Source organism: Aethalodelphis obliquidens, unplaced genomic scaffold (genome assembly GCF_003676395.1).
Source record: "Aethalodelphis obliquidens isolate GAN/ISIS:26980383/991018 unplaced genomic scaffold, ASM367639v1 scaffold69, whole genome shotgun sequence".
Taxonomy (NCBI): Eukaryota; Metazoa; Chordata; class Mammalia; order Artiodactyla; family Delphinidae; genus Aethalodelphis; species Aethalodelphis obliquidens.
In genome coordinates this window covers 2,519,835-2,535,153 of record NW_020838013.1, presented here as the reverse complement: position 1 = coordinate 2,535,153, position 15,319 = coordinate 2,519,835, and the positions used below count along the sequence as shown (strand labels likewise).

The 15,319-nt window shown below is 56.6% G+C and overlaps 1 protein-coding gene across 1 annotated transcript; it reads left to right on the top strand.

The window, feature by feature from the left end:
- The first annotated feature begins 237 nt into the window (after positions 1 to 237).
- PYGM (glycogen phosphorylase, muscle associated) lies at positions 238 to 14,674 on the top strand. Its single transcript, XM_027089967.1, has 20 exons — positions 238 to 3,445; positions 4,501 to 4,602; positions 4,691 to 4,769; positions 4,854 to 4,957; positions 5,338 to 5,469; positions 6,753 to 6,864; positions 6,951 to 7,033; positions 7,456 to 7,599; positions 7,932 to 8,024; positions 8,271 to 8,417; positions 8,583 to 8,746; positions 9,043 to 9,157; positions 9,715 to 9,816; positions 10,158 to 10,305; positions 10,618 to 10,676; positions 10,804 to 10,945; positions 11,387 to 11,594; positions 13,725 to 13,859; positions 14,070 to 14,136; positions 14,243 to 14,674. Exons 1-20 carry the CDS (start codon positions 3,203 to 3,205, stop codon positions 14,390 to 14,392), a joined length of 2,529 nt encoding a protein of 842 aa, XP_026945768.1. The 5' UTR covers positions 238 to 3,202; the 3' UTR covers positions 14,393 to 14,674.
- Positions 14,675 to 15,319: the final 645 nt, after the last annotated feature.

The following is a 15,319-nucleotide window of genomic DNA, read 5'->3' as shown; positions in this document are numbered from 1 at the left end:
CTTTCTGTTCCCTGCCGTCAACTTTCGTTAAGGTTTTGGGGGGGTAACAAGTGGCTGAAGGAGGCATCAGTGGCCTTTCTCCAAGCAGCTCAAGGCCCTGAAATGGAAGAGAGACAGCAGGAAGGCTTGGCCCTCGGAACCACAGCAAGCACCTGCCTTTGTGGTGGAACGGGAGGGAGAAGTGCTCTCCCACCTGCCTTGGACACCTAGGGTAGAGAAGAGCCCTCTACTTGACCCTGTTTCTGTTCTGCTGCAGCAGCAGTGTCTCCCCACCCCCTCAAAGCTAGGGTGGTGAAAGGAATGTCGATTGGGAAAGGTCACCGTCAGGGCTGTGTTACTGAGACCCAGCCAAGGGCTCTGGAGGAACCCAAGATTGGTCCCGGGAAGGAGGCAGGATTTCTGATTAGAAACCTAGTCGGATGTAAACAACTTGAGTTATTTCAGGTTGGGAAGGTGCTCTCAGGGTTCTTTAAAATCTATGCATGCAACACTAATGGGGGTGAAAGGGGAGAAGGACTTGGGGAAACAGGTCAGTTTCAGCCTTCAAGTTTCCATCCTGCTGGGCTGGGGGAAGCAAAATAAAAGAGGGTCTCCTGAGGTGGCGTCACCTTTGGAAAAGACTGGAAAGTTTGAGTGGGTGCCAATGACGCAACAAAGACCGAAAGAGCCCACAAGAAAGGTAGTTGGAGAAACCAGTTCAAAGTACATCTGTTTCCCAAGAGAAACAGGATGTGTCCCAGTTCAGCAAGTGCCTTGAGTGCAGGGGCGGGGTGAGCACTAAGTTGATGAGCAGGGAGGGGGCGTGGATTGAGTTGACATGGGGAGCAGGATAAGAAGCTAGGAATGCTCTGTTAGGAGCAGGTCCATAGTGGCAGGAAAATTAGGGGTCAGTGCAAAGGTTTGTGTGGCCAGAGCACGCAGCCACAGTTGGGGCATGAGGTGACAACAGGGGAACTGGCGCTACCTTGTCGACAACTGTACCAAGGAGCTTCTGAGCTCTACCCGGCCCTCCACAAGGAACCACGGGCCAGGCAGCCCAAGATGCTGGCCAAGCGCAGAGACCAGGTGCTTGGTGGAGGGTGGGGTGAACCTCCCCAGAGGCACAGCCCGGGAGGAAAGGCTGAGGGTGGGAACTGTGAGACCTGAGAGCCACCAGGCATTCTTTTGAAATACAAGGTGTAAAAAACTTAAAATGCAAACGTTTTAAGAGGAAGGTTTCTGTGTTCTCATGGCATCTGTGTTTTGGTGTTCTCTTCATGGTCTTTTTTCTCTGCTCTGGAGCACGCACTATGGAAGACCAGAACAGACGCTGTTTGGGAGTAGGGGTAGAGCAGAGCTTGGCCTTTGGAAGACTTGGGGTTTGGCCCCCATACTAGGGTGGTAATTCCAGGGCTGGGTCTGCTGTGGCGCAGAGAGTCCTCAGAAACAGCTTGGCCTTCCTTGAACCAGACTCGACAGCATCCTGCTGCTGTCCCGGCCTCTGACCTGCTTTCTTGGCCCTCAGACCAGAGCACCCAGTTCTCCCCTTCCACCGGCACACCGCCCGGCCCCAGGAAGCCCAGGCATCCTTTGAAATAGCTCCAGGCCCTGGGCTCCTTTTGCTCAAAGAACAAAGCAGGATCTGAGGTCAGCCTCCACAAGACTAGGAGGCAGTGGCTGGAGGAAGCAGGGAATTATATTCTCACCTGAGAGTATACATTTCTTGAAGGAATTCAAGGCTCAGAAAAGTAAAGCAACCAGCCTAAGTTCCCACAGCAAATCAGTGCTGGGGCTAGGACACCAGCAGTGAACTGGGGGCAGCCAAAGCCGCAGAAGGAAGGATCTGTAGCTGCCAGGCCCTGGGGAGGAATGGTGTAACATTCCCGGGGTGCAGGAGCTCCCATTTTACGGGTGAAGTCACATTTGGGAACCTGGCCCACTTTTTTTTTTATACAGCAGGTTCTTATTAGTCATCAACTTTATACACATCAGTGTATACATGTCAATCCCAATCGCCCAATTCAGCACACCACCATCCCCACACCCCCGCAGTTTCCCCTGCTTGGGGTCCATACGTTTCTGACCCACTCTTCAGGCCTGTCCGGTGTGAGGCCCCAGGTGGGAGAAATGAATGGGAGAAGGCCTTCACTCAGTCACCTGGCAGCTGCGTCATGGGGAGACCTAATGCCACTGGCCAATGTGTGTGTGTGTCTGTGTAGGGGGTGCTTCAGTTCTACCCCTGTGGGCCACAGGACTGCAGTTCCCAGGGACCCCTGCTCCAGGCTGGTGGCCTCCAGCCAAAGCTGGCCTGTAATCTGACCGTCCCTCTCAAAAGGTCACTTCAGAGGTCCTTGAGGGACAGCAACAGGGAGAGCTCAGAGTGACGTGACTTTGTGGGGGGGTGGGGCGGGGAGGGGCCCTGCCTCAGGCGACCTCCCCATACCACCCCTGGAACCCGGGGTCCCGGTCCCCCTTCTCCCAGCCACCCAGTGTCCTCTGCTAGCTGCCCTTCTTCTGTTCGGGGTACCCTGATCCTCAGCACCTGGGCCTTCAGCCTGTGGGGAATCCTGGCCCCTCTTGCCACATGTGTCCTCCCCACCCGGGTGCAGGGCCACCGTGGAAGCTTGACCAGAGGGCATCCCGCCTGTGGTTTGCAGCCTCTTGCGTGAAGGTCTAGAACCAAAGTCAAGCTGCTCTGATGGAGGCTGGGCCTCCTGTCACCTGTTCTCCTTGACAGCGCCCTCAGCCTCTCCAAGGAGTCCTGATTGAGGGCCCGCAATCAGGCTGCATCCTTCATCTATAACCCAGGAGAGGGGCCCAGATCAGGGCGACCTCAGCCAAAGTCACAGCCCAGAGGCTCTAGTCAAGCCTAAGGCCTCAAGCCAGTGCTCTGCCTGCTGCATCTTGTCTCTGACCCTGCAAAAGGCAGGGACGGGGACAGAAGACAGCAGACCCCAGTGTGTGAGGCCTGGAGGAAGTGGGTCAGCGCAGGGCTGCGAATGAGCCACGTGGCCCTCCCTGCCCCTCCTCTCCTCCCCTCACCCCAAAATAGCTCCCCGAGCGGCCAAGCCAAGACCGACCCATCGAGGGAGGAGGCGGGGCATGTTGCCCAGAGCCAGGCTTTAAAGCACCAGCCGGCTGGGGATCTCCACTCCCTGGCTGAAGGCACTGCTCAGGCCGCCCGCCTGTCCACACAGTCAGTCCAGCCCGCCCTCCCGCAGCCATGTCCCGGCCCCTGACAGACCAGGAGAGGAGAAAGCAGATCAGCGTGCGTGGCCTGGCCGGCGTGGAGAATGTGACCGAGCTGAAGAAGAATTTCAACCGGCACCTGCACTTCACCCTCGTGAAAGACCGCAATGTGGCCACCCCTCTAGACTACTACTTTGCGCTGGCCTACACTGTGCGTGACCACCTCGTGGGCCGCTGGCTCCGCACGCAGCAGCACTACTACGAGAAGGACCCCAAGGTGCTGCTTGGGGCACCCCGGGAGGGGAATGGGCTGGGTGCCCTGCCTGGGGGCTGGGAGATCTTGACCAAGTGGCAGCCCCTCCCTGGGGTCAGGGCTCTCTGCAGCAAAATAAAGGGTCACTCCAGGTTCCTGAGGTTGGAGGATCCAGGGGTGCCAGGTGCAATGGGTTGCTGGGGCAACCCAGGGGGAGAAATCTGGGATGGGAGCAGGTCAGGGGGCTCGGGTCAGGTAGGCTGGTTGCAAAGGCCCAGGGCTCACTCAGAGAATGGAGGGGCTTCTGGGGGACATGAAGATCCCTGTGGCCTGGGTTGGACCCTAAATGGAAGGACATATCATTGAATGCGTGCGTGGTGTGTGTGCTGGTGCAGCGCATGGGGCGCAGCTGGGGTGGTGAGATCAAATGTCTGTTGGGGTCACTGGTAAATGTCAGCAACCTGACACTTCTGGGCAGGCGTGGGGGAGGGCCAGGGAGGGGACCCAGGGAACCAGGAGACCAGGCACCATCAGCATCCTAGATCCTGGCAGCTCTCTGTCCTCTTCTTGGGACTGAGGCTTGAGAGCCAGGGGGCCCTCTGCAAGGACGGGAGGTGGCCGACTCTAGCCCTGAGTCATGTGTGACCTTGAGCCAATGACTTTTTTCTCTGGGCCTGGCTTTCCCTTTTGGGGAGCACTTGGAGGTGCTTCCCTATATTCTGACTCCCTGATGGGCTGTTGGCAGGATTGCATGCAATGAAAGGAGTTCCTACCTCTCCTAGGCACCTCTCCTAACCCCTGAGGTAGATATGGCCAGCCCCATCTTCCAGATGAGGAAACTGAGGCTCAGAGAAGAAAAGTGATTTGTCCAAAGTCAGAAGAAATGCTGGGACCAGAATCTTGCCTGTTGGGTCCCAAAGCCTGAGAAGGGGGGAGAAATGGAGGCAGGGCTGGAACATGCTGGGGCCTAGGAGTGGGGCAGGAAGTATGAGAGGTGCAGGCCCAGCTGCGCCTGGCTGAATGTTAGTGGGTGGCCTTGATGCCCTCCCCTCCACCTCCCCACCTGTCTCTCCGGGCAGAGGATCTACTACCTGTCTCTGGAATTCTACATGGGCCGGACGCTACAAAACACCATGGTGAACCTGGCCTTGGAGAATGCCTGTGATGAGGCCACCTACCAGGTGTGTGGGGGAGGGGCAAGCCTTGGGGCTTGGGAGATTGACCTGCTGGCCCTTGGCCCTGACGCCTGCCGTACCCTCCCGCCTCTAGCTGGGCCTGGACATGGAGGAGCTGGAGGAAGTCGAGGAGGACGCAGGGCTGGGCAACGGGGGCCTGGGCCGGCTGGCGGGTAAGTGAGCATGGTGGCAGGGGATTGGGCAGAAGGGTTCTTTTGTGCCGTGTCTCTGACACCCACCTCCACGCACACCCCTAGCCTGCTTTCTGGACTCCATGGCGACACTGGGCCTGGCTGCCTATGGCTACGGGATCCGCTATGAGTTTGGGATTTTTAACCAGAAGATCTCTGGGGGTTGGCAGGTGAGTGACCTTGGGCCCTGACCTTGTTATTATGATGATGGAGAAGACCCCTATTTGTTCATTCATCTGCACATAGATCCAGAACCAGCCCCAGCCTTGGTGGAAAACATCCTTGCCCCTTCCCCCTGGCCCCAAGCCAGTTGTTAGCTCTGGGGATAGGAGGTCCATACCTGTGGAATGTCTCAGACTCTCATACATACACAGTGTCCCCGTGGATATTCCACCAGACCAGGGGCCCACCTACCCCAAAGCCCTTCATTTACACCCTCCCTGTATAGGGCACATTAGGGCCACTGCTCCTGGCCTACTCACCACCTGCTGTGGTGTGAGCCTGGCTCTGACACTGCCTTCCTTTCTCCCCTGACCTGCCTTGGGCTCAGATGGAGGAGGCTGATGACTGGCTTCGCTACGGCAACCCCTGGGAGAAGGCCCGACCCGAGTGCACACTGCCTGTGCACTTCTATGGCCGAGTGGAGCACACCAACCAGGGGGCCAAGTGGGTGGACACGCAGGTGAGGGGGAAGTCAGGGAGTGGGGTGTGGTGGTGGGGAAATCTAGTGAGGGAGAGGGGAGGAGGTTCTAGAGGAAACAGGGAGAAACAAGGAAAGAGCCTGGAGGCTACTGGACCTAGTGCTATTTTATAATGGATGCCACTGAGGCTCAGAGAGGTTAAGTGACTTATTCAAGGTCACACAGCTAGAACTAGGAGAGGCTAGAGACAGGGTCACAGGGGAGCCAGACCAAGTGCAGAGCCTGGGAGGAGGAGAGAGGCCACCGTGCTCTACCAGTGCTTCTCCCCTGACCTGGCTCCTTTCCACCACCCCACAAGACTCATCAAAGAATAATCACGGAGTCTTGGCTCCCCTGCACATCTGAACTGGGGGCTTGATGGGAAACAAAGCAACAGCCCAGAAATGGGGACAGGGGAGAAACTTAAAAGCCTGGAGAGGGCAATTGACTTGTTCAAGGTCACAGAGCAAGTTAGAGGGAGCCTAAAGCTAAGCGAGGCGTCCAAATTCCAGCTCGGCCAGTCTTGCTGTGGCTGCAGGTCACCGGCCTCCAGATGGCTGCACAGCAACCTCTAGGCTTTCAGAATCTAGAGTTTGTTCTGCTGTCATCCACGCCAAGGTCCAGCAGGGCTGTGGCTGCCCGCCTAGCTCTATGCTCTTGGGCCAGTCCCTTCCCTCTCTGAGCTGCAGCTTTCACTCTGCTCCAATCAGGGGCTACTTAGTGTTGGGGAGGGAGGCGTGGGTGCGCCCCCGCCCCATGGTAACAGGCAGCTATGGGCAGCAATTATTGATGTTTGCTAATTGTGGGAGGTGGGGCCAGCATTAGTCACTGCTAATTAGCCCTGTGGTCAACCAGGCATAAGCCCTTTGGATGGCCTTGACCTCCGTGACGCCCTCAGCCAGGCCCCATGGTTCCCCCCAGCCCTTCCATGAGTCCAGAGTGTCCTCTAGACTGTGCTCAGGCCAGCGGCCAGCTCATCGCCATCATGGCGGAGTGGCCACCAACAGGGCCCCGCCCTGGGCTCCAAGCTCATCCCCACCTCCTGGAATCTTCACAACAGCCCAGCAAGGAGGGGCACGGTGGTGTGGGGAGGCACTGGGAAGTCCTCTCCTTATGGACGAGGTCCAGAGAGGTTGGCGGGGCTGCTTGTGTCACCCAGAGTTGGGACTAGAACCCGGCGTGGGGAGTTGGGGGAGTGCAGTGACAGAGCACGGAGTTCCGGCTCTCAGGGCCTCTTGGGCATGGCAGATGCCCACCTCCTGACACAATACCGGGTGCCTTGCAGGTGGTGTTGGCCATGCCTTACGACACACCTGTGCCCGGCTACCGCAACAACATCGTCAATACCATGCGCCTGTGGTCTGCCAAGGCCCCCAATGACTTTAACCTCAAGGACTGTGAGTTCAGCCAAAGTCAGCAGCCCCTGCCCACCCCGGCCCACACTCGACCCAAGCCTGACCCTGTCCCCACATTCGTTCCTCAGTCAACGTTGGTGGCTACATCCAGGCTGTGCTGGACCGCAACCTGGCTGAGAATATCTCCCGTGTCCTGTATCCCAACGACAACGTACGTTACCCCCTGGGCTGGGGACAGGAAGCCAGAGTGCGTGGGAGAGGGCAGGAGAAGGGGAGTGACACTTGCCGATGCCCTAGTCACACCCAAGGCATATTGCTGGCCCCTGTGTGTCCTGTTCTTCCCCCAAGTTCTTTAAGTGGGAGGATGCCTGAGTCCTGGGGGCAGCAGGTTAGGGTGGGGCACTTTGGATGAGCCGCTCCCTGGTAACACCCACAATACTCCTCCTGGTCCTTAGCCCTCCCTCCTGCTACCATCCACATTGCTGCTTCTTGGTGGGAGAAAGACCCCTGGGTCCCTGAGGTGGGGCAGCTCGGGGCTCAGGAATCTTGGTGTGGGTGGGAGTCTCCCCTGGCCACACCCACAGCAGTGTTAGGCCACCACCTTGACTCCACCCTGCCTGGCACTGTCCCCAGTTCTTTGAGGGGAAAGAGCTTCGGCTGAAGCAGGAGTACTTCGTAGTGGCTGCCACGCTCCAGGACATCATCCGCCGCTTCAAATCCGCCAAGTTCGGCTGCCGAGACCCTGTGCGCACAAGCTTCGACGCCTTCCCGGATAAGGTACCAGGCCCCAGGGAAGGCCAGCCTCTACACCTCCTGTGATGGGTGCCATCCCTCCTCCCTCCAGTCTCAGCCTGAACCACCCATTTTACAGATGAGGACGTGGAGGCTGGGTGTTGGGGGGGGGTGTGGGGGGATCTGCTCGCGATCCTCAATAGAACCTCGCTCCCCTCTTCCTCCTGCCCCATACCTGCCCCCGTGAGGGCCTCCACCCCCAGCTCAACCCTAGAACCATGAGGGGCCCTGGGGGGGGGTGCTCTGAAGGGGCAAAGGACAGCAATCATAGCCTTGGTTTGGAGCCCAGACTGACTCCAATGCCCCCCCGCCCCCAGGTGGCCATCCAGCTCAATGATACCCACCCCTCCTTGGCCATCCCCGAGCTGATGAGGATTCTGGTGGACCAGGAGCGGCTGGACTGGGACAAGGTGGGCTTCAGGGCCCCTCCTGCACCCCTGCCTCACCCTCTGCATCTCAGGGTTCCCCTCCCAGTCTGGGGAGTGGAAAGATGTGGGTGGAGCCCCCACTGCACAGACGGCAGTGTGAGGCCCAGAGGGCGGGTGTCCTAGAACCTGGCGCGGCAGCGGCAGGGCCAGGGCTCTTGGCTGCACAGTGTGTGTGGAGAGCCGTCCGGCTTAAGCCCGGGGGTCCTTCCTCGCCATCCCATCTGTCAGGCATGGGACGTGACTGTGAAGACCTGTGCCTATACCAACCACACGGTGCTGCCCGAGGCCCTGGAGCGCTGGCCCGTGCACCTCATGGAGACCCTGCTGCCTCGGCACCTCCAGATCATCTATGAGATCAACCAGCGCTTCCTTAATGTGAGTGGAGGAAGCGTGGGGTGGAGGGTGGGGCGTGGAGGGCATGGAAAGCATGGCTCCTGAGACTCTGGCAGGGAGGGCTGTGGACAGAGACCTGGGGATAGGGTAGGGGCTGGAAACCTGGGTCCTGGGTCCCCGTCCTAGCTCTGGGCTCTCCTGGCACAGCGGGTGGCGGCTGCGTTCCCAGGGGATATAGACCGGCTGAGGCGCATGTCGCTGGTGGAGGAGGGCGCGGTGAAGCGCATCAACATGGCGCACCTGTGCATCGCCGGTTCACATGCTATCAATGGCGTGGCTCGCATCCACTCCGAGATCCTCAAGAAGACCACGTAAGACCCGCTCCCCAGACACCGCCCCTCCCGCTGGACCCCCGCTCACCCCCTCACTGCCCGGCACCGGCCATTCACAGTTGCCTTCAGCTGGCCCCTTCCATGGGTGGCACTGCTCTTACAAGAATCATAGCCTTGCCGTCCAGTCCAGTCCTGTCCCCAGATGACCCCTCTTACACACAGCACCCTCCCCCTCCCCTCCAGGCCCCTTTCATCAAGAAACCAGGGTAGGGGCCCCAGGGAGGAGGCCTTCATCCCACAGGGGTGATTGGTGATCCCCCGACCCCATCCTATAGCTTCAAGGACTTCTATGAGCTAGAGCCTCATAAGTTCCAGAATAAGACCAACGGCATCACTCCTCGGCGCTGGCTGGTTATGTGTAACCCTGGGCTGGCAGAAGTCATTGCTGAGGTGAGCGTTCACGTATGGCCAGTAGGGGTCAACACGGTCACCGCAGGGAGCATCTGGGTGTGGTTGTGTATGTGGTTCACTGTAGGGCACCCATCTGAGGGCTGAAGTCCATCCTGCACTGCGTTCCCCAAGCCTTGCATCTGTCTGGAGAAGGGGAACCATTTTCTTACTTGCATGAGGGTGCCTGTGGGCGAATGGAAGCCCTGGCTATGAAGGTCAACCTGGTGGAGTTCACAGTCTAATGGAGGGGTTATCAGCAGGTCACATCTGGAGTGAGACCAGAAAGGGGCAGAGAGTGGGAGCGGGGCCCTGAGGTCAATGCCTGTCAGAGGAAAAGGCCAAGAGGAAGGCCTGTGGGGTCAGATGGGGGTCAGCCATCAGAGCTCAAGGTCAGGAGGGGAGGAAAGATGCACATACATGTACCACCCCCCAGCTGGGAGGCTGCAGAGGAAGGAGCTGTCTGCAGTGGATGGGGCTTGGTTGACCTGGAAAGGGACCCCTCTGTGAGGGAGGACGGAGGAGGGATATGGGCTTAACTGAGAGCTATCTTCCCACAGCGCATCGGGGAGGACTACATCGCAGACCTGGACCAGCTGCGCAAACTGCTCTCCTATGTGGACGATGAAGCCTTTATCCGGGATGTGGCCAAAGTGAAGCAGGTGAGGAGCGCTGCAATCTGGGACAGACTCCTGTGCCAGGGCTTGAGTGGAGGGTGCTGGAGGGGCCGGATGTCTGAGTCAGGAATGGCCGATAGAGCTCATCTCTTCTGCAAACTCAGGCCATTGGTAGAAGTTGCCTGGAGTCAGTCCATGGTGGGAAGGCATCATCTGACCTCACTGGAAGAGTGCTGACATTGATTAGCAATGTCTGCCCTGATGCAGGAGTGGATAAAGGTAGCAAGGGAGACTTCTATCCTCACCTTCCTGGGAAAGAAATGAGACTGTAGGATTTCCTGAGGCTGAGGCCTATTGGTGAGCTCTCTCCACTCCCCTGACTTCAGGAAAACAAGTTAAAGTTCTCTGCGTACCTAGAGAAGGAATACAAAGTCCACATCAACCCCAACTCGCTCTTCGACGTCCAGGTGAAGCGGATTCATGAATATAAACGCCAGCTCCTCAACTGCCTCCATGTCATCACAATGTACAACCGTGAGTGGCAGGGTTCCCTCTGGCTCCTGGTTCCCCCCTCTGTGTACCTCCCAGGATACTATATACTTCCTGATCAACATCTCCTTTGACCTCAGGATAACTCTTGGGACGTGGAATTATCCCCATTTCACAGATGGGCAAACTGAGGCTCAGAAGGGGAGGAAAGTGACAGATCTGAGGTCACAAAGCAAGTGATTGCCCAAGTCAGGGCTACTGTCTCCCAGCCCAGCCCTGGCTGGATGAGTGCTGTCAGGTGTTACTGCCTAGAAGGAAAACCTGGCCCACTCACTGGATCCCTCTGTTTCTCCACAGGCATCAAGAAGGATCCCAATAAGTTTTTTGTGCCTCGGACTGTGATGATTGGAGGGAAGGTGAGAAGCCAGGCTGCAGACCATGGCTGTGGTTCTTTGATATCCAGATTGAGGTCAGCCTGGCTGAGTTGCAGGATGGGGGTAGGAGGTCAGGCTGTGGAGCTGACCCCAGACTGTGCTCCCACAGGCTGCACCTGGGTACCACATGGCCAAGATGATCATCAAACTCATTACAGCCATTGGGGATGTGGTCAACCACGACCCGGTGGTGGGAGACCGCCTACGCCTGATCTTCTTGGAGAACTACCGAGTCTCACTGGCCGAGAAAGGTGGAATGCCGCCAGTGGGGACCCTAGGGAAGCTCTGATTAGTTCAGTTCCAGGAAGAGATATTAATCTCCTCTTCTTAGGGTGCTTGCACTTTAAGGAAGAATCTGGAGAGGACAATACTCAAATCATGAGGATGTCCCTTTAATGGTGGTATGGGGTGAAATTATAGGGGAGATGGGCCTCAGTGGTGCCCTTTAAATCACACAGTGGAGCTGGGGGGTGGGGGGAGTCCAGGTTAGGTCCCAGATGTTCAAATATCAACAAGAGGTGGCGGGGCGGTGGGGGGCAGTGAGAGAGAGACTTAATTGGTTAAGAGTGGAGCGTTGGGGTGGAGGGGACTCTGAATCTGGCTAGGCCTAGGGCCAGACTAACTCCAGAGCCTCTAGCTGGTCTGGGGCTCTTCCTGGAGCTGAGCTTGTCCCCTGCTGCCCCCCCGCACAGTGATCCCGGCTGCTGACCTTTCCGAGCAGATCTCTACTGCGGGCACTGAGGCCTCAGGCACTGGCAACATGAAGTTCATGCTCAATGGGGCTCTGACCATTGGCACCATGGATGGGGCCAATGTGGAGATGGCAGAAGAGGCGGGAGAGGAGAACTTCTTCATCTTCGGCATGCGGGTGGAGGACGTGGAAAGGCTTGACCAGAAAGGGTATGGGCTGCAAAGTTCACAGTCTGTGGGCAGGAGGCACCAAGGTGCGACTGCTGGAGGTAGAGCCGGGAGCAAGAGGCATGACTGGAAAGGCTGGTCCAGGCTGCACAAGGTCTTAGTTATGGCCATCACGAGTCTAGAAAACTTTTGAGGTGACTTATAACAAATAAAGTTAATGAAATGGGAAAAGAAAGAAGTAACAGAGAACTGAAGGGAAAGGAAGAGAAAATAATACCAACCCTCAGAGATAATATTATTTCTGGAATTGGAAGTAAAGTGAAATTCTTAGCTCCCTGGCAGCCATGGCAAAAAGGGAAATATGAGTACAGTAGTTATATCTGTACTTGTGGTCAGAAACATAGATCTTCAGAGAAGACATTTTCCTGGCATTACATTTTTTTTTTTTTTTTTTTTTTGCGGTATGCGGGCCTCTCACTCTTGTGGCCTCTCCTGTTGCGGAGCACAGGCTCCAGACGCACAGGCTCAGTGGCCATGGCTCACGGGCCCAGCCGCTCCACGGCATGTGGGATCTTCCCGGACCAGGGCACGAACCCGTGTCCCCTGCATCGGCAGGCGGATTCTCAACCACTGCGCCACCAGGGAAGCCCCTGGCATTACATTTTTAACATTTTAAAATATGATTTTTTCTTCTCATAAAAGCAGTACATGCTCACTGGTTAGAAATATACAAAGCCACAAAGAATAAAACAACTGTCATCCATAATCTCATCACCCAGATTTAAAGCCACAGTTCTCTTTTTCTTCGTGTATATAGTTTTTAAAAGTTGGAAATAATGCATGTACAGTTTTGAATCCTGTTATCTTAACATTGGTGAGGCATTTTCCATGTCATTAAATAGTCTTCAAGATATTTTAAATGTTTGTATAGCATTCTATCTTATGTACATGGCATAACTTATTTAACTAGTTCCATATGGTTGGACATTAAGGTTGATTTCCCCTGTCTGTTAGGATAAACGTCCCTGTGATGACTAACCTTTTACATTGATGTCCACATCTCTGATTATTTCCTTAAGATAATTATTAGAAGGGGGTATTTCTGAGTAAAAAGTATGAGTTCTTAAGCCTCCTGATACACATTGTCAAATTGTTTTCCCGAAAGTTGGTACCAGTTTACACTCCCACCAACAGCTTACAAGAGCTGGCACTGAATATTGTTAGGAATTTCTCCTGTGGGGCTTGACTAGAAAGTTTAGACTTGGTCCTTTGTTGTTGTTGTTTTGGTTGCACCGTATGACATGTGGGATCTTAGTTCCTTGACTAGGGATTGAACCCGTGTCCCCTGCATTGGAAGCGTGGCAGACTTGGTCCTTTGACCAGGAAGGAAATGTGAAATGTTTTGAGCAAAGTCCAACACGTTCAGAACTAGGCTCCAGATGGACACTTTTGGCTGCAGGAGGCTTGACTGGAGGGGACAATGTCTAGGTGGGGGACCAGTGTGGGGCTGACACCAGATGGCAGGGGGAGTCCCCTGCAGCAGGCCACTGCTGGGGATGGGGATTAGGGACATTGTTGAGGAGGCGGACTTGGTTTCTGGTTGGAAGAGAGAAAGGGAGGAAAGAGATGAGACTGGTCTTGAGAGATTTGAACCCAGGTGGCTCAGGAATGGATTGTGCTGCCTTAGGAAGTGGGACACTGGAGGAAAGTTGGTGCCAGGCACAGCGATGAGCTTGGCTGGACGGTTTGAACTTAAGGATGTTCCTCACGATATACCTGTTCGCTCCTTCTGGGGCCTGAAAGTGAGGCCAGGGATGGACTGTGGATGGTGGGGGAGAAATGCCATTAACGAAGGAAAGAAACCTGTTGGGAGACAGTGGTGGTGTGTGGGAAGAAGAGCGCTTGGTTTGGGGCCTTTGGCTCTGACACTACCTTTCTCTCCTCTCTGGACCTCAGTTTCCTCATCCACAAAGTGGGGGATGAAAAGCTGAGCTGAGAAGGGAGGGGGCCTCTTGGAAAGACCTCCAGAGGGAGTGTGGCAGCTGCGGGGAGGGCAGTAGCAGGCTGGGCCTGGGTTTTGACCCTGGGGCTTGGAACTTCCTGGATTTTTGCTGGAGGAGGAGGAGCCAGGAACCCATTTCCAGGGCACTGACTACAGCTCTTCCCCAACAGGTACAATGCCCAGGAATACTGTGACCGAATTCCAGAGCTTCGGCACATCATTGACCAGCTGAACAGTGGCTTCTTCTCCCCCAAACAGCCCGACCTGTTCAAGGACATTGTCAACATGCTCATGCACCATGACCGGTGAGCTGGCCGGCCAGGAAACTGCGCACGTGGGGCTGCTGGGCTCAGTAGGGCTCAGGTGCGGTGGGGAGGCTGGACAGGGCTTCTGGGCAGTTGGGACTAGATTCCTTTGGAAGCAGCATCACTGTTCAGGTCCCCAGAAATCCAATGGGACAGGATGGGCTTGGCCCTTGACCTCATGAAACTTCCTGATTCTCCATTCCCCTCCAGGTTTAAAGTCTTTGCAGATTATGAAGAGTACATTAAATGCCAGGAGAGAGTCAGTGCCCTGTACAAGGTGAGGGGTCCTGGGCCAGGGGCTGGCAGGGCTTTGGTGGCCCTGGTTGGGATGAGGTGGTAGGTGGGGACCCCACTGGCAGAGCTAGCTCCCTTTTGGCTTGTAGAACCCGAGAGAGTGGACGCGGATGGTGATCCGGAACATAGCCACCTCTGGCAAGTTCTCTAGCGACCGCACCATTGCCCAGTACGCCAAGGAGATCTGGGGCGTGGAGCCTAGCCGCCAGCGCCTGCCAGCACCTGATGAGAAGATCTGAGCCTCTAGACCAGACCCAAACCTGCCCCTGAGTCTGTTGGCAGTCCCTTGGGCCAGCTCCAGCTCCTCGTCCAGAGGGTAGGGTACTGGGGTTAGATCTCTAAACCTCTTCCTGGAACCCCATTTCCCATCAGCCTTGAGATCCCAGTGTTCAGCGTGACTAAGGACACTGCTCCCGTCCTGTCCTCGGGCTCCCCGCCCGCTCCTATTTATGGCTCTGACCAACTTTACCCACTCCCCAATAAACTGGTTCTCCTTGGGAGCCTCCTTACTCCTCTGTCTGTTGGGAAATATTTTTAGCTCCGGGCGGCATAGCAGCTGCACAGTCACCGCGCCTTACCCCCACCCTTGTCAGGTGTGTCCCCTCAGAAGGGGGGGGCGGCCTGTGGGGGCAGGGCCCGGACTCTCCTGCCCACTTCCAAGCGTCATCCTCCACGCCTCTCTTCCCAGTGCTGTGTCCATACTAGGTCAGCGGCCTGCTAGGCTGGCCGGGGGCGTGGCATCCGCCCGGGTGGGGCCCACCCGGGCCGGGAGCTGGGACTTAGGCCGAGGCCTCCAGGACTACTGAAGATCCATGCGGTTGGGGGCCAGACTCAAAAGGGGGAGGAGCCTCTGGGTGGTTGGCGGCTTCTTGACTCCGCCCCTAACCCCGCCCCACTGCGGCGTTTAAGGGTCTCTCAGCAGGTGGCTGCGCTAGGTCCAGAGTAAGGAGAGTGTTAGGGCGGGGGACACACACAGACCGTCTAGGCTAGGCCGGTGTTGCCCCTCCTCACTTGGGGAAACTAAGGACCAGAAGGGGCCTGTTTGTAGGTCTCGTTTTACCGAGATTGAGGTGTGGGGGTGGTCCTGCCTCCGCAGCCGGGTAGCAGGGCGGGGCAAGCCTTAGAAGATTTGTTTGGGGCCCGACGGTTTCACAGTGAGTGTGTTT